The 18,238-nt window shown below is 36.6% G+C and overlaps 2 protein-coding genes and 1 pseudogene across 5 annotated transcripts; all 3 read left to right on the top strand.

The window, feature by feature from the left end:
- Positions 1–1,094: 1,094 nt before the first annotated feature.
- LOC117634793 (splicing factor U2af large subunit A) lies at positions 1,095–11,236 on the top strand. 4 transcript variants are annotated; one of them, XM_034369045.1, is made up of 10 exons: positions 1,095–1,296; positions 3,285–4,459; positions 4,882–5,019; positions 7,898–7,969; positions 9,016–9,057; positions 9,188–9,277; positions 9,544–9,651; positions 9,764–9,856; positions 10,005–10,084; positions 10,172–11,236. In XM_034369045.1, exons 2-10 carry the CDS (start codon positions 3,383–3,385, stop codon positions 10,959–10,961), a joined length of 2,490 nt encoding a protein of 829 aa, XP_034224936.1. In that variant the 5' UTR covers positions 1,095–1,296; positions 3,285–3,382; the 3' UTR covers positions 10,962–11,236. The 4 variants fall into 4 exon arrangements, with proteins under 4 accessions (XP_034224936.1, XP_034224908.1, XP_034224916.1 ...); XM_034369017.1 differs by having other exon boundaries at positions 3,285–4,786; XM_034369025.1 differs by lacking the exon at positions 9,188–9,277 and having other exon boundaries at positions 3,285–4,786.
- A 1,822-nt stretch (positions 11,237–13,058) lies between these two features.
- LOC117613934 (50S ribosomal protein L28, chloroplastic) lies at positions 13,059–14,400 on the top strand. The gene is made up of 2 exons (XM_034342556.1): positions 13,059–13,370; positions 13,925–14,400. Exons 1-2 carry the CDS (start codon positions 13,139–13,141, stop codon positions 14,155–14,157), a joined length of 465 nt encoding a protein of 154 aa, XP_034198447.1. The 5' UTR covers positions 13,059–13,138; the 3' UTR covers positions 14,158–14,400.
- A 1,292-nt stretch (positions 14,401–15,692) lies between these two features.
- Positions 15,693–16,912, top strand: LOC117615707 (annotated as a pseudogene).
- The last annotated feature ends 1,326 nt before the right edge of the window (positions 16,913–18,238 follow it).

The raw sequence follows: 18,238 nt of genomic DNA, 5'->3' as shown, positions 1-18,238 counted from the left end.
AGGAGAAATCATTTCCCATGTCATTCCCCAAGGAATGTGAATAGAAGATTCATTTCCCACGTTTAGTAATGCTGGGAAAGTAATCGGGAAATATCACTTTATTTCATTTCCCATATTTGTTTTGAGTAGGAATGAAAAACAAAATTTGTATAAATTTTCAATTATACCCATATTAAATCAAATTAAAAAAACATGCATTTAATGATATATTGTAATTCTAAATGCGTTGTCGCTTGAAAGAAAATCAAGTTAATTTTAATATATCTCCTCGATGTTTGAAAATGTCACAAATTCGAATTCTCCCCTTTAGTTGATTAAAAAAAATCAATCTATTCCTACAATCTTTAAGTTTTAACTCTCGAGGTTTCATCATCTAGGTGGCTCAGTTTGATTCCTTTGAGGTAAAGTGTTGCCTAAGAAAACAAGAAACAAATGAGCAATAATACAAATTGAGTTTGTTCCCAATTGATGTGTTACCAAAATAATAAAATCTCAGTATTTTAGAAGTTAAGTTTTTTGAGTATAAGCGATAGTTTAAACTAAATGGGAGAGGAATTTCTCTCACACATACACAACTAAGATGTCATAGGGTTCGAACCTGAAACATCTTGTCTGTAAGTTAAGGCCATTGGACTAGACCCCATTGACTTTAGATGTCAAGTTAAATCCTATTATCTTGTCAATTAATTAACTATTTACTCTTAGACTCATTTATTTATTTCGAAGAGCATCCACAGTTAGGGGGGAGGGGGGTATTTTCAGAGGTGTAAAGCTACTTTTACATTCCTTTTACACATTCGAGGGTTGTAAATGTGGTTTTTACTCAAATAAGGAATATGTAAAATCTAAATATGTACAGTTATGATGCAAATTTACAATCGTTTACACCTCTCCATTACAGATGATTCTAATAACAAATAATTTATATTTAACATACACCCTATTATACAACCCTCCATTGGAGATGCTCTAATGGATAAGATGCATCGTGAATTCATGATACTTGATGATTTGGTGACCAATATTTATGAAATCCTTTGATGATTAGATTATTCCTAGAAAATTTCCAACAAAAAATAAATATCCAGGAAATGTCAAGTGGCCGAAGGGCAAGCCAAACTCGCAGGCTCGCAGCTTTCTTTGTGTCTGAGGATAACTGCCTGCTTCTCTGCTTTTCTTTAGGTTTTCCCCATTTTCTCAATTTCTTTGGCCACTTCCGCTTCTTGCCGCTAAGCCCTTCATAAACGCACGCCTCTCTCGGCGTACTGAACTCGCTGCCAGATCTTCGTCCCAAAGGTACAATCTTTACTTGCACCATCTTCTCCTTTTCTACAAAGAGAAACATTTCTTATATAAGAAACTTGTTTTCTCTTTATTTAGTAATGGAGGTTGCTAATTGAATGTTCGTCTGTAATTTGAACTTGGGTTTAATTGGTTTCTTTTGCCTACTCCATTCCGTTTGGTTTCTGGGAAAACAGAGGAAAGGGAAGGAGAAGTAAAAATGGAAATATTTTTTCTGGGAAAACAGAGGCAGTGCAAAACGTATTGGCTGAGTTAATTGTTTCTTGGTTAGTGAGTGGAGTGTGGAGATTTTAGCTTTCTTCAGTTACATTTTCATTTTGAAATGTAATATGTTTTTTTCGCTTAGTGCTAAATGATAAATTAGATAGCATTATGTTCGTACCCATCTTTTCTAAGATACAATATACGCGGATTTTTTTTTTGTTCTTTTCTTTTTTCATATCCTAAAGTTGTATTCAGTTTAACGAGAGCTCTGAATTTAGGTAGGTTTTGTGTGGTAATGCAGGAAACCACCCATAATATGTATTGCAAATGTGACATGTGTGTATGAGAAAATTCCTCTATTTTAGATTGTTTTTGTTTACGAGGTGATTGGATGGATGACACATCTTGATTTAATTCCTACATGATAAATAGGTTTCTTGAGATAGGAGGATGTAATGGACAATGCTATAATGCACCTAATTCTATCATATATGTCGACAAGGAGACTGAATTTACTTAGGGAAAGAGTAATTTTGTATTTTAAATTGTTTCAGATGTCTCATTGTAGGTTTCAATAGGCCTCACATGTTTTCTTCAAATGTTTATAAAGATGTAAAATATTAGCCTATGGAAGAATTTCCAAAATAAAGATAAGAATACAAATGTTTAGGGTCAGTTGGATTGTTTTAGGGCCCAAATTCCATCTGAACTCAGCATTTCTTCTTGGGGTGGCTTGATGTCATCCTAAGCTTCCAAAACAATTTCCCGTCTGATCCAAGATTTGGCGGGCTTGGATTGGAACAGGAAGTGCGAGGCCTCAATGGAGCCTCAAGTGCTTGACAGAGGTGGCATTGATGATGACTCACTGTGGTAGAAAAGATTGTGAAGAACACATCATGGCATGGGAAAATATTTTCTGAGGTGAGAGAGTGGTGCAAATCTAGACTTGAGCTGTCAAAATTAGTGATGAGAAGATTGAGAATAGAGAGGGTATGGTTGATTGAGGCGTTGTAGGTTTTAGGGAGCTGAATGAAGGGTTAGGGTTTTGAGGTTCACTAAGGATCCTGCGGGTGCATGCCCACTGTAGTGAAAAGAAGCCTCTAGTGTTATAATATAGAATATATGTTTGGTGAGGTTTTTTCTTTTCATAAGTTTTATGTAAAATGTATATCCATCCAGATTTGATTGGGTTTCCAGCACTCAAACCTGACAACCAAACCAAAATAATCAGGATCCTGATAATTGCATCTACTGCTGAGCAAAAATAAAGGGAAACCAAGCAAACTTGACCATGTCTGGTTGGGCAGGTTGGTTTTCTCAGACAGATGGACAGACCTAGATTAGATTACTAAGTTTTTCGTATGTATAACAGATTGCTTGTTGACTATCTTGCCATCTTTGTCTCCTTATACTGAAAAGCCCACAGGTAGTTTCCAATTGGAGTTGTTGTCTTTGATTAGATGGTAGTAGTGGGGTACACAATGGAGTGCAGATCGTGCTTGTTGTCCTGCATTTAGCTTACCAATTTGTCACATGATACTGATACACAATTAGATAACACATAACCAGAAAAAAGAAATGAAAAAAAAAGCACATGTGCTTCACTAGTTTGCATGATGTTATAATTTCTTGACCTATTCCAGTCTTCTTTGTAGTCTACAATTTGGTTACAACTATTTTACCATGCTGTTCTGCATTGTAGTCAGAGGGACTAAAATTTGTTGATCCACATGGGTGTTTGACTAATATCACATCCGTTTTTCTTTTTCTTGGTGCAGCAATATTCACTTTGACATACCCATCACAATACTGGTTAACTGTTCCCCATGCTCTACTAGAACCTCAGAATTGTTTCACTGAATTTACATTGGGCAAGATGAGCATATCTAGTCGGCTACAAGAAAAGAACAGAAAAAGTAGTGGGATTTCCCTGCATAATGATGAAGAAAGTGCTGCTAGGACAAGGCCTTTCAGCTGTGAAGAGATTATGCTTAGGAGGAACAACAAAAAGTTATGTGATAATGCCATAGATCTAGGGAATATACCAAGGGAATCTATTGTTGAAAATGTTTCAGATCGTTTTGAATCTGAAGGGGATTACGGACACCATAAAGATTTACTCCCGTTTGTTGAAAAATCTGTCTCAGAGGAAGCTGTGAAGGCAAGTTCCAGAAAGAAAGAAACATATAATTCCAAGAGTGCTAAAACAGAAGTTGATTTTGCTAAACGGAAAGATAGAGGAGGCCATGAATCAGAAAGCTTGAAGGATAAACCGAAGAAAGATACAAGAACTGAAGCAAAAGGAGGAAAAACTGAAAAACAAGTACACATCAGAAAAAAAGTTGACAAACGCTCAATTGATAACTTTCCAAATGAATCTGTGAAAAAGCATTCAAGGGACTCAAAAGGAAAGGAGAGACATGGGGACCTAAGTAGAGGAAACTCTGAACGAGAAAGCAAGAGAAAATACCAGAATGGAAATGAGGACAAAATTAGAGACAGAAATGCTCCAAAGAAACACGATCCAGGGAAACATCATCTTGTAGAAGTTTCAGAGAGAAAGGAGAGGAAAGAATCATCAAAATCACGTTTGGAAAAATCAAGGCTAAAAAGGGGACGGTCAAGAAGTAGAGACCGTGAGGATAGACATGGATTTAGATCTGTCTCACCAAGGGCACAAAAGTATACATCTCATAATTTAGGGATGCGCAGTGAGATACATGTGCTCAAAGATAGATCTGAAAGACAGCATTCCGATATTGACAGGAGCAGAGTATCTAGTAATGGCTCAAGTAGCCACTATCGGCGACATGGTGTGCCTGAGAATAGGCTTGGTGGCTATTCACCGAGGAAGAGAAGAACTGAGTCTGCTATTAAGACTCCATCCCCACCTGATCGTTCACCTGAAAAGAAAAGAGCCAGGTGGGATCATCCCCCAACAGCGACTGACAAGGTATTATCTGGTTCAGTTGCTTCTCTTTTTAATTCATCAAACAGTAATATGTCCTCAAATGTACATGAGATGGCCATTGCTGTTGCTGTTGCTTCGGCTACTAGGAAATCTATTTCTGGGGCTTCTCCTAATTCTTTATTGTCTAAGAAGAATGTTTCCATTGACTCTGTCCAACTAACACAAGCTACCCGGCCTATGAGGAGGCTTTGTGTAGAAAATGTTCCATCTTCAACCTCTGAGAACACTTTAGTGGAATCTCTTAATAATTTTTTGTTGTCTTCGGGTGTCAACCATATCCAAGGAACACGACCATGCATTAGTTGTTCGGTAAGAGTAATAATTTTGAGCATGTAATGTTTATCCTTGTGATACATGCAAGTATGACTTTGGGATGAGGCGTGCTTTAACTATTTTAACTGCAGATTAACAAAGAAAAGGGTCAAGCTGTTGTGGAGTTTCTTACGCCTGAAGATGCTTTGGCTGCTCTATCATTTGACGGCAGTGACTTCTCTGGTTCCATTCTTAAAATAAGGCGCCCTAAAGACTTTGTTGAAGTGTCTGTAAGAATGATAATTCTCACCTTTTATTTCTCATCTCACCTTTTCTTTTCTTATCTCATTGTTGCTTTATACCGTTTTCTGTTGCTTGTTGGTTGTTTGATCTTTTCCTTTTGATATATGATCTACGAAGTTATGTTGCTTGAAGTTGATATTCTTCTTTTAGCTGGTCAACGTATTTTTCTCTGTTTATCTGTTGATAATGCATTCACCTACTGTGGAATCCTTTTCTTAATACTGATTTGTTGTAATTTTTTAATTATTTATTACATGTCTTAGGGGTGACTATTAATCTACACTATGGTTTGGTCTAATTGTCTTCTTACTTATCAAATTTGTTCAATCAAAGTCCAAGTCCAACTGTTATCCATCTGCTGCCACACAACAGAGCAGAAGCCATTTCAATTCTCGCTTACCTTGATTGAAAAAGGTGTTGCCCAGGTTGCCCAAAAATTCAGCAAAAACGAACTTTTTTCTATAGTAAAATTTGGACTTCGAGCCCTGATTGACTAGGTGGTTATAAAGAGGGGTCAAAGGTCTGTAGAAAGCCTACAGCCCCATAAGTCAGCATGCCGTGTCAAATCCTAAGTTCCTGACCAATGGTTTCTTCCCAGGAGAATTCTTTAAAAAAAAAACAGAACAGATGGCATGATTGTAGGGTGACATGCCTTTTGCCATTTATTGGACAATAGTTAGGCAGGATAAATGGCTAGTTTGTAAGTGATAAAACTCCCTCTTTCCCTGCTTTCCAAGTTAAAGAAACATATTTTTCCAAATAGCTTTCCAATTTTATGTTCTTTACTTTGTTTACCATATTCTGTCGGCAATTCCATGTTCTATGATAGACACTGATTCAGGATAATATGTGGTCACAAAAGCATGTATGGTACAAATTTTGAATATGTTGACTACTTCACAAGCACACAATTTAGCATGTGTAAAATTATTTTTTATATGAATGGCTTTGCAAATTACACGATCTAACAAAGTGATAATTTTAATTCTTCTTTTACTTTTTATTGTTTTAATACAAACTTCCCTCACCCTTCTTTTCTTTATGAAATGGGAGGGATGGAGGTATTGCAATGCAAGAAAATGCGTTGCCTTGAATATCTGATTGAATCTATCATGTTCTTGAGTCCCTGGTCTTTGCACGTTCGCTAGATGATGGAGTTGGCCATAGACACCCATTCTTAGGATTAGGATTGGTTCTTAGCTGTAAAATTTTATATGGTTGTATTATTATTGTACTTTGGAAGCAGAATCAAGGTTGTTTGTTAAATTTAACATTGGGATATGTTACTGTAGGTTCACAAGCTTTCTATTGTACATGGAATAATGTCTTTGTCCTGTTACACAAGAATTTTTCTGACTGTCATGTTGGAATCTCTTAAATAGGATGTTTATGTTGGGTGTGTCGTAATTCACATTCAGGGCGATGATGAAGCTGACTCCTAAATAAGAAGATTTCCAGGTGTAGTGACAAGTTTGATGTGCTTGCAGCTTCTTCTCTCGATTTGGATTTGGGTTACTGATCTAGGATTAAACAGTAATATTTAATGACATGGAGTACAGTGTTTGCTTTATTTGGCGTTTAACATATAATTTGCATGTAATATAGTCTTTTAGGACACTGGCTCTCATTCCCAGTGGTATTATCTGCAACTTGAATTTTCTGATGGATGTGCTTGACTTAAGTCAATTTAAGCCTCAGTCATGATATGATTTCATCCTTTTTGCAATTAGCATTTTGTAATATGCTTCTTGTTTAGTTTTTGAAACTTTTTTGAAATCTTGGCATCACAAGACATGATAGAAACAAGGAACACGCTTAGACGAGTATGAGCTTCATGCTGTCAGCATGGGTAGTTCTTTGGGCTCAAGATGAATAGATGGAAGCCATCCAGTTTTCTAGCCAATCCAGAGACGCCCTGTTTTAACGTTAGGAAGTGGGATAGAGAGAGAGACTAAATAGTTAGAGATAAAATCAAGTTCTGTGGTGATTTTCATGCGTCTCTCTTTCATGTTGAATATAAGCATTCGTCCTTTCCATGTTGCCTTTTGTCTTTGTTGCATGCCTGCATGAGAAAAAACTTATCTGGCCAAAAGTTTTCTCCCGTAGTCTTTATGTGCTTTCTCTCTAGTCTATGGCTCTTTAGCTTCTCATGGATGCGCTGTATTCTATTGTTAGAGATATAACACTCATAGCAATTTCCGTGAAAGTCAGAAGGTTCTATAGTTTAATTATTTTATTTTATTTTTACATTAACAATTTATTGAAATTAGCTTCCCTTTAAATTATTAACCTTGATGACATATGCTATCTGTTAATGCTTATTGGTATTCTTGGAAAAAAAATTGATGATCTCTTTGTATTGACTCGGTGTCAAGAAAGCTGAGAGCCTAGGATAGAGGACAGATTTCAGAATCGGACCTAGCACAGTTTCCTTCTTTCAATTTTAATTACATGATTTCCTACTCAGAATGAATTAATGGGCCAAAGATAAAAGACCGTATTGAGTTTTGCTTATCATACCACTTTTTAGAATTTGAATCTGAATTGAGATTGTCATAAATGATATTTTCTGGATTTGGGTGGATCCAATCCAATTAAAATCCAAATATGATAAACAAATTAATTACAATGAAACTTATTTATGTATGTTTTCTTTTGGATAATAAGTGCTTTAAATAAAAAGACATAAGTGAAAAAGCTTTGATTTCATTAATTCTTACTTTGAGTACAATCTGGTTACTCTTCTATGCTCAAGCTTAACTTTATTTGGTTAAACTACTTTCTATTACTGCTTTGCAAATTCTGAGGTATGTTGTGCTTACTATCCATGGAGCAGGTTTTCAGACAGTTGCTATTTTCATGCAGACTGGTGACCCAGATAAATCAATGGCTGTGGTTGAGACAATTAGTGATGTTGTGAAGGATTCACCCAACAAGGTAAGCTGGTGATGCAACATATAGTAATTGTACATGTAATTGCTGCTACAATTAGTTTAAGACCACTGTGCATGCACTTCCTCATGAATTCAGGGTAGTGGAGAACTAGTTTTGTTAGTTGGTCACATCATCATCCAGGCTTTGTTCTTATAAATTTGTCTTGCTTTATTCTCTACATCATTGATAGACTGGGATTCTAAGCTTAAGTAGTTGATCTGTTGCATGCTACTTTTAAGAGATCAGGGTCTTTTGATGTTATTTGTCCTCCACCTGTTTTTCTCAATAGTGAAAGCTTTTTGCTACCTGTAATGTTTTAGTAAACATAAACTTTTAAGGTAGTGAAAAGGACTCAATCCTTGTGCATCACCTTTATGGTTCATGATCCTTATGTTCTTGTTGATTAATCTTGCAATATTGCAAAGTTGCTTTTTATCCTTAAAGATGATTACAAAATTGCAAATTTCTGTTTTCTAATACAGGGCAATTATCATAAGTTTATAACTGCACGGGGAACCTGATAAGTACTTGTAAATACCTAACGGATGACTGAAATCTTTTTTCTGCCCCTACTTTTGGTAACCATCTTATGCCATGCCTTGGAAATAATCTACGGCACTTATAAATATATTTGGATATGCTCTTATTAGTGAAATCAAATATATTTGTGAAGATAATGACACAATATGGCATCAAGACAACGTTTTTCTAAGTGATATTACCCTCTCTCTCTCTCTCTCTCTCTCTCTCACAGAGGCTGAAGAGTCTCTAGTGCGTACCCAGAGGCTGTTTAAGTATCCATGAAAAGACCTATGTATAGACTCGTATTATTGCATCAATTTTGCTCCACGGGCATCGTAGACCCTTTTTCTTGTGATGTCTAGCATCTAGGTTCTACTAATATATCCAAGCTTCATAGTTTATGAAGATTGATATTATCTTGTTCTTTGATTCCACACTACATCTCAATGTTGTGATTGCTACTTGCCTTTGTTGTTATCTGGAAATTCATTAATTTTTCTTTTTTCATTTTCCCCTTATTTATGCAGATTTTCATTGGTGGAATTTCAAAGTCTCTTTCATCAGAAATGGTAATATGACATGATGTTTATGATGCAAATAGTTCTTTTTTCCCACCAAAATTCATCTCCTCTTTTAATTTTCTTTTCCAATGTTCATCCATCAACTTTAGTGACTAGGCCTTTTATGCTGCTTTTCCAGCTTATGGAGATCATTAGTGTCTTTGGACCTTTGAAGGCATACCACTTTGAGGTCAATAAGGAACTTAATGAACCACATGCTTTTCTGGAGGTAATAAAGCACATTTATGGCTCAAGTTAGTTTTTGTTTCTAATATGTTCTTTGTAAACGTTATGTGTTAATTTTTGGTAACAGCGTCAGTTTTATCTGTCTTTGTTTGAAATACTGTTGTTCATATACATTTATTTGGAAGAGAAGCATGGGTTTTAGTGTTTACCACTGTTGATTTAGAACTATAATATTGCACTCTTTCTCATATTCATAAATCAATTCCCTCTCCCCCCTGTTTTCCTAATGACATCTGGATGCTGCATCAGTATGTAGACCAGTCGGTTACTCTCAAAGCGTGTGCGGGTCTGAATGGTATGAAATTGGGTGGAAGAGTGCTAACTGCAGTTCAAGCAATTCATGATGCATCATCCTTGGTACGAAGACCACCCTCTTCCCTTTTCAAACAACTTTCGATATTTGATTGCTTGACCGTGTTTGTTATTTTACTTGGAGATGTGTACTGATGGAAGAATCGACATATTGTAGGAAAATAGTGGAAATGCGTCATTACATGAGATCCCAGAATATGCAAAGCCGCTTCTCAAACAACCTTCGCAGGTCCTAAAGCTTAGAAACGTGGTATGCTGTCATGCTTGATTTTATGTTTAATTTATTTAGGAAAATTGACAGTTTGTATGGGATCAATTTTGGGTTAGTAAGAAGTACGGTTTATATGGATCAGTTTATTATTATTTTTCCTAATATTTTTTTCCTCAATGTGAACTAGTTAAATCTAGAGCACATTTCACTGCTATCTGAACCAGAGGTAGAAGAAGTTCTGGAAGATGTGCGATTAGAGTGTGCCAGGTCCCAGAGAATTTCATTTTCAGTTTTTGTTTTTGTTTTCTTTATAAATTATACTTGAGTAAATCTTAAAGCCCTTCAATTATGCAGGTTTGGAACTGTCAAATCTGTAAAAGTTGTCAAGCATTGCAACAATTACGTCACCACAGGGGTATTTGAAGCCGTTGATGATGCAGAATCTGGGGGGTACCAGAACATCTTAGAGTTTGAACAAAAGGGAGCAAAAACAGATACTTTGGAAGAACATATTGATAATAAGTTCGTGGAGTTTCCTAGCAATGCCAAAGAAGTTAAAGAAGATGAAGTCACCAAAGGTAGCTGCTTTAGTGTAACTGCTTTAGATGATGAGCCTACAGATGATTTTATGGAGGAAAAATCATGTAAAATGGGTCAATTTGGTGATGATATCGAAATCAAAGGAAGCGAGAACCCATCTAACAGGGTTCCTGAGCAACTCCACAACCAACTGAACAGCACGAAAGATGCTTCCAAATGCTTTGATGTTAAGGCTACTGAAGCTTTTGAAATAAATGACTCAAGTTTGGAAAACAAATTAATGGCTGAAGAAGAGAGATCAACTCAAGAGGAAGCTGATGGTGAGAAACTCAGAAGTTTTGCTGGAAAGGACTGTAGTTTGGAAACAGAGTCGGATGCTAATGAGAAGATTGAAATTAAGGAACAGAATCATGGGAAGGAGCATGATTATGATCTTGGAAGTATATTTGAGCCAGGGTGCGTTTTTGTGGAGTTTGGAAGAATAGAAGCCTCTTTAATGGCAGCACATTGTTTACATGGACGGGTGTTTGAGGATCGAATTGTGACAGTGGAGTACATTTCACTTGATCATTACAGGGCTCATTTCAAAATTGAGCATGTTTGATTGCTATTGACAATGCTCGTGTTGTAATGACATGTTACCCATTTAGGCAGGCTCCATGATCGAACTATGCTGGTGTCTCCGTAGTCAACATTTTCCAACCCTGTTAATATGTTATCTTTGAGCTTTGGCCATGACATGTATTGGAATATTATTAGAGTTTGACCAGGTTGAGGATGCTGAAATCTTATTAAAAAGATTCAGTTTGATGTTTAATCTAACCGGAGCTTCGTTCCAGAGTATGAAATGAAATGTGAAACGGGTACGATGCCCTTTGTCAAAGCCTTAGGCTCCGTTTGGTTCAAGGGAAATGAGATTTGGAAATGGGAAATCAATTGTTTTCCCAAGTCTAAGTATGGGGAATCGTTGCTTGGCTCATGGGATAGTAGGGGGGAAAGTGAAGTCATCCTCCTAACTTGGGTTTTGTTTTCCTTCCTCATGGGAAAGTTTGGGAAAATGAGCTAACATTAAATACGTATTTTTTATGATCATTTTATCCCTATTAACAATTTAGAATTACAATATATCTATTAAATGCATTCTTTTTTTATTTAAATATATTAGTATAATTGAAAATTTATACAAATTTTGTTTTACATTCCTACTCAAAACAAACATGGGAAAGGAAATAAAGTGATATTTTTCGGTTAGTTTCCTAGTATTACCAAACGTGGGAAAAGAATCTTTCATTCCCATTCCTTGGGGAATGACATGGGAAATGATTTTCCCTCAAATTCATTCTAGGAACCAAACGGGACCACAATAATGAGGATGATTATGGAGAGGATTTGGCTAACTATACAACTTACCTTCCTATCTGCTAATAATCCTATAGTCTATATTTCATTCCTCTTCACTTAACCCTACCTTCGAGAAATATGAAAACCAAAATTGGGATTTCCAACTTCCATGGCCAAATTTATAACAATCGGTATTGACACAAGTAGAAAGCAAAGACCTCAAGGATTTATGCCAAAACAACAAAGAAATAAGACTTCATATCAATATTAGATTTTATTGATATGAAATCAATAATATCAAAAATCTCTCCTCAAAATATCATGCAACTGTGACTGTGCAGTCTCGCTCGCTCACCCTAAAAATGAGTACATGGGAGGACCTTTTTAATAAAGACCCTTAGATTAGTCCAATATACACATATAGACTAACCTCACTCATACTATTTGTTTTACTCAAATAACCATTTTAATTATTCTAAATCGCAAAAATAAATTTAAAAAAATTAAAATAAAATAAGATACAGGTTTGTATTATCTTTCCCCCTCATTCCCTTACACTTGTACTCGTTCGCAGTCTCGCTCTCTCTCAATCTCTTAGAGCATCCACAATGAACATCCTAAATCACCACCTTAGACAAATTTTAGGGAAAAATTGTAAAAATACAACTCCAACCATGCTCCCTATCCACCTCTTAAAATAGGGAGACCTCTAGGAGCTCCTAAATATGAGGAAAGAGAAAGGACTCCTAGTGGCTCCCTATAATTTAATGTTGTTTTATTTAATGAATATTTCAAATCTTTATTAAATGCTAACTATTTTTTATTTTATTTTTTTAATAAAGATGGACCAATCAAAAAAGAGTTATAGCATTTATGACTTCCTAAACTAGAGAGTATGATTGAAGTTTAAATTTTATAGAGAGCTCCTAAAATAACTTTTATATGTTTTTAGCTATAATTTAAATAAAAATAAAGAGCATGATTGTGGATGCTCTTAAACCTTCAAATTTAGGACTTCATTGGACTCATCAACTGTTGATTGCTCACATCTATATGCACAAATGTGACATATATATATATATATTTTAATTATACAAAGCGATAATGAAGAGGGGGGAATTGAACATAAAACCTAGGATACATGAGTAAATACACTTAATCACTTGAACTATAAGCCCTTTATCAAATATTTTTCATATTTAAAAATTTCTTTCCCACCGACAAGGTTATCTGAATTTATTTTTTAAAGTCTCAGGATTAAGCCCACTCAAAAGAGATTCAAGGCCCAGTGCCCGCGTTATGCCCATCACGCACACGGCGCACGCCATAGGCTATGGCCCTTCAAAACCAGAGGCTTCAATCCAATACAATCCTTCCTTTTTTCAGAAAAAGAAGATAAGAAGAAAGATAACCAAGAAGAGTGAAGACTGAGGAGCATCAATGGCAGCATCGGCAACAGCTGGAGTGTTTTTCGCTAACACCCGAAGTCTATGCTTTCGCAAAGCAGAGTCTTCCAAGAGATTGCTGCAGCCTTTTAAGGCCGAAGCAGTTTCGGATATTGGGTTCGTTACCAGTCAGCTGGGTGGCATCAAAATCTCTTACGACATGTCGTCTCAGCTGCCCAAGTCCATCTCCATCTTTTCCCCACCTGCCCTTCAGCCCATTGTTGCCCGTAATTTCTCTAACCTTCAATTTCCCATATTTTCTCTGTTTTTATTTTTCTTTAGAAATTTTGGTAGTCATTTTTCATGTTCTTAATTAGATAACTTAAGGTTGTCCACTTTGATGTTTTTTGAGTGCTGAGAGACTTCAAAATCAATTTGTAGAATTGGAAACTTGATGTTTATGGTTAAAGGTAGAGGCTTCATAGAAAGTTGTAGAAAATTGTTTTACATGTTGACAATGTGATATGGTAGTAAAAATGAAGCTCAATCTTCTCCAAAAAAAAGAAAAAAAGAAAAAAGAAGCTGAAACAATTGTTTCCTTTCTTTGTTTTGGGGAGTGGGAATATGGGTTCAATTGCATTTCCTCTATATAGTAGTAGGGGACAGTAATTTTAGTCTGGTAGTGGAATCAAGTTGAATGGATTGTCCCATAAATGGGGTTTCTTGATTGATAATTTAGTTGAGAAGTTTCTTGATTGTTCTCATGGTCAATTGGGTCATTACAACTAATTGTTAGAATGGTGGAAATTGATTTACCTTGTGAATTGGTTAATTTGTTCAGGTAGAATTTGTCCTTTCACTGGGAAGAAATCAAACAGGGCAAACAAGATTTCCTTCTCAGCTCACAAGACCAAAAAGTTGCAGTTTGTGAACCTACAATACAAGAGAGTTTGGTGGGAAGCTGGGAAGCGCTTTCTTAAACTGCGTTTGTCAACTAAAGCATTGAAAACCATAGAGAAAAACGGAATTGATGCCGTTGCCAAGAAGGCTGGGATAGATCTTCGCAAGTTATGATAGTCGGGGTTGTGTTGTTTTCTATCTTGTTCAATATTCAGTTTTAGTTTTCCTTACTGCAGTCTACAAGTCCTTGTTGCTCTCTTATGTATGTTTGGTAGATTGAGTCTATGACTTTTATTTGCTTAAAGCACAAGGAATGTTTTTCTACTGGCAATGTCCTCTTACATTTGTGCCTTGCTTTCAATGATAAACCAGGGCCTGAGATATGGAAATTATAAGAGAAAACCAACGTTCTGCAAACGATCACTTTGCCATTTTTCTTGGTGTCAAGGGCATTGTTTTGCTCTAGTCTCTAGATTAGGAGAGGAACTCCCCTCTCGTGGGTGCAATACCTCTCTCTCTATCCATCTCTCTCTTGACGTGCCGTGCTCTCTCTCTCTCTCTCTCTCTCTCTCTCTTGCTTGACATGCCCGGAATAGGTAAGTTATTCCCCTAGATTACATCTTTATGTGCGTACTCAATTTGCATAACAGAGCATGAAAATGTGGTATGTTTTTCTATGCAAGTACAGTTGGTTTGTTCTTTTCCTTGGGTGACAAAGACATCTTTTGTGCAGGCCCTTTTTATTTACTTACCATGTATACTGGTGTGCATATTTTGTCAAAATACGGTAGAGGTTGTTTTACATCAAACATCATGGTCTAGTGAAAGAGTGCACTTCTCCATTTCCATTTTCAAATCACAGCAAAATGCAGGAATGTCTTTTCGTTTCAACCCAGATTTCCTGAAATATTATGAAAAGAAGTTGAAGTCGGTTCACTTTGTTTTATTACTCAATTTAGCTGGTCCATTTCTTTCAATGAGTTTAGGCAGCCTAAATTTGTTAATTGATTACAAGGGAATGTCTATTAGCAATTTTTTTCATGCAACCTTCATCAAATTTCTAACTATTTCGGCAGAACTAAATATAATGGTTGGCCAATAACGAAATGATTAGTTCTGGAAAAAAATTAATCAAATGGTTAGTGAAAATGAGTCATATGGTTAGTGATAATGGTGAAAATGAACAAATGGGTCAATTTAGGCATGCTCTTTTCCTGTTGATTTTGGTCCTCTTTTTCTGCAAAATTAGGAGTGAATATATATTCGGGTATTTTGAGGACAGCAATACTAACAAGTCATATTCAATTTGGAAAATATATATTCCGGCATGTTGTTTTTTATAATATAATTAAACACGTAGAAGTAAATAATAGAAGTGTTTAACAAGTCATATACAATTTGGTCCTCCTTTTCTGGAATATACATATATTGCGGGGTGTTGAGGAGGACATAAACAGCTTAGCGCGTTCTAGATAGAGATTTGGTGATGAATATTCTTAAGGCTAAATAGCTTACTAATTATAGGATATAAAGCTGAACTAGAATGCAACTTTGTATAAAAATATTTAGTGATTGGTTGGATAGTTTGATGGTGTTGAGCCTTCCCAATCGGACTATAAATTGGCCTCAACTCAAAATTGAGTTGCATCATCCTTCCAAATAAATAAAAAAAACATAGAACAAAATAACAAAGTGGAAGGAAAATCAAGATGCCTATGAAATTAAGTTTATTGGCAATGCTTTTGTTCTTATTGTTAGCATCTACATCTAAAGCTCATGCTAGTGTGTTTGACGTGATGAGTGCAACATACGGTGCAAAGCCTGGCTCTGATGTCAGTAAGGCCTTGGCCAAGGCTTGGAGTGATGCATGTGAATCGCCATCGGTGAGTGAAGTTGTTGTTCCAAGCGGGACATACAAGTTAAAAGAAGCAACTTTCAGAGGTCCTTGCCTATTGAGATGCAAGTTCGAGGCACATTGCAAGCTCTAGTAGACGCTGGCCAACTCACAAGACCGGATACTTGGGTTGATTTTCAGTACATTGACATGCTCACCTTATCAGGTGGTGGGACTTTTGATGGCCAAGGAGCACTTGCTTGGGGTCAAAATGACTGCCACAAAAACAAAAATTGCAAACCTATTCCTGTTAATCTGCGGTTTGAATTCCTCACCCATTCCAAAGTTCAGAACATAACTTCACTTACCAGCAAAAATTTCCACATGCATGCTTTCCGGTGCAACCATACTACATTTCAACATCTTACCATCACAGCACCTGACGATAGCAGAAACACAGATGGAATCCATATCGGGGCTTCAACTAGTATCAACATTACTCATGCAAAGATTGGAACTGGGGATGACTGTGTTTCTATTGGTGATGACTCCCACCAAATCACAGTGACTGATGTTACTTGTGGGATAGGCCATGGAATAAGCATTGGAAGCCTTGGAAGATATAAGGAAGAAAAGGATGTGACCGGGATCATAGTTAAGAACTGCACCCTAACTAATACGCAGAACGGTGTGAGAATCAAAACATGACCAGATTCTCCTTCGCCTAGCACTGCCTCAGATATACACTATGAGGATATTACCATGGTTAATGTTAGTAAACCTATCTTCATAGACCAATTGTACTGCCCATATACTCGGTGTGACCAAAAGCCTCCGTCAAAAGTTAAGATCAACAATGTCAGCTTCAAGAACATTAGGGGCTCATCTTTCACTCCACTTGCAGTCAAGCTTGTATGTACCAGGGGCATACCGTGTGAGAATGTGGAGTTGACTAACATTGATCTCACCTACGGTGGAGACCAAGACCCTCTTACCTCTCTATGTTCTAATATCAAACCCAGAATTACTGATGTGATAAAAGCTCTTGCTTGTGCTACATCGTCCTTGGCACCTCTCCCTTTATCCAAAAAGTAGAAAGTACTCATTAATGTTCTCTACACATAAAGTGATGTGTTCTACTTTGGTTTTGTGCTACATCGTACTTGGTATCAAGATAAATAAATAAATAACATGTAGACCATGTACAAAGGAGAGAAGCATTAACCCGGAGCAATTAACATGAAATAAAGCGTCATATTTCAATTCATATGATGTAGAAAGATAATAGACTACAAAATCCCTCACCATAGCAATCCCGGTATATATTGATTCGATCAAATTTCAAAAACTTAAATTGATGATCAAATTTCAAAATCCCTCACCATGCTGTTCCATTTGTCGTGGTTGCTTTAATTTGTATCATATCTTTTTATTTTGACAGGCTTATCGGAGAGCTGAAAAAAAGTGTACGTAACAGGGCGAAGCCCGAAGGATCAATTGTAGAGGCTTGGGTTCAATATGAGTCGCTTACTTTCTGTGGAATGTATTTACAAGATGTGGAGACGGCTTTCAATCGTCCTCAGCGTAATAACGACGGAGGTATGAGAAAGGAAAAACTTTCTGTTTTTGCCCAAAGCGCCCGGCCCTTTGGAGATCCTGGACGAGGGGAGTCGTTTTCTAGAAATGACATGGAAGTAGCGCATTGGTTCGTACTGAACAATTGTGATGAGATAATGGCATACTTAGATGAGCATGAAGAGATGATGAAGCGAGAACATCCATCACATTTAGTTGCCCAGAAACAACGTGAATTATTTCCACAATGGTTTTTGGAATCTGTAAGTTATAAGTGTTTTGTATTTGACAAATATAAATTGTAGTATTTAATTTTATCAGACTAACATGTGAATGGTTTTCTATTATATTAGGTGAATAAGTTGAAATCATCGAATTCCCCCACTTACAGTGATGAGTTATATAACTTGGCCTTCGGCCCGATTCGCGCTGAATTGTTTTCGGGTTGTTATATTAACGGTGTTAAATTTTTGGGGGCTGCACGAGATGACAAGTTGTGTACGCAAAACAGCGGTGTCCATGTCCCAGGTGGAGGCGAAAGTACAAACATTGATTTCTATGGCAAACTCACAAATGTCGTGCAATTGCTTTACAAAGATCGATACCAAGTCATCATGTTTAAGTGTCGATGGTTCGATACCAACCCAAATAGGGTGGGCAGTGTTAAAATCGACCATGGAGTACTGTCTGTGAACATTAACAGAACTTGGTATGATGACGACCCTTACATTTTGGCGAACATGGCAACACAAATTGTGTATCTAGATGACCCTAAAGCCGGGAGCNGTTGGAAAGTTGTTCAGAAGATGGATCATAGGAACGTGTATGCTATACCAGAACTAGACC

Source organism: Prunus dulcis, chromosome 1 (genome assembly GCF_902201215.1).
Source record: "Prunus dulcis chromosome 1, ALMONDv2, whole genome shotgun sequence".
Classification (NCBI taxonomy): domain Eukaryota; kingdom Viridiplantae; phylum Streptophyta; class Magnoliopsida; order Rosales; family Rosaceae; genus Prunus; species Prunus dulcis.
The sequence above is the reverse complement of the archived record's forward strand: the minus strand, read 5'-3'. Positions and strand labels throughout refer to the sequence as shown.

Bases quoted from the DNA above. Each gene is read 5' to 3' on its own strand.
- LOC117634793 (XM_034369017.1), top strand. From the start codon at position 3,383: ATGAGCATATCTAGTCGGCTACAAGAAAAGAACAGAAAAAGTAGTGGG. The intron at 9,278-9,543 runs GTAATAAAGCAC...ATGCTGCATCAG, and splicing joins AACCACATGCTTTTCTGGAG to TATGTAGACCAGTCGGTTAC. The intron at 9,652-9,763 runs GTACGAAGACCA...GACATATTGTAG, and splicing joins TTCATGATGCATCATCCTTG to GAAAATAGTGGAAATGCGTC.
- LOC117613934 (XM_034342556.1), top strand. From the start codon at position 13,139: ATGGCAGCATCGGCAACAGCTGGAGTGTTTTTCGCTAACACCCGAAGT. The intron at 13,371-13,924 runs GTAATTTCTCTA...TAATTTGTTCAG, and splicing joins CCTTCAGCCCATTGTTGCCC to GTAGAATTTGTCCTTTCACT.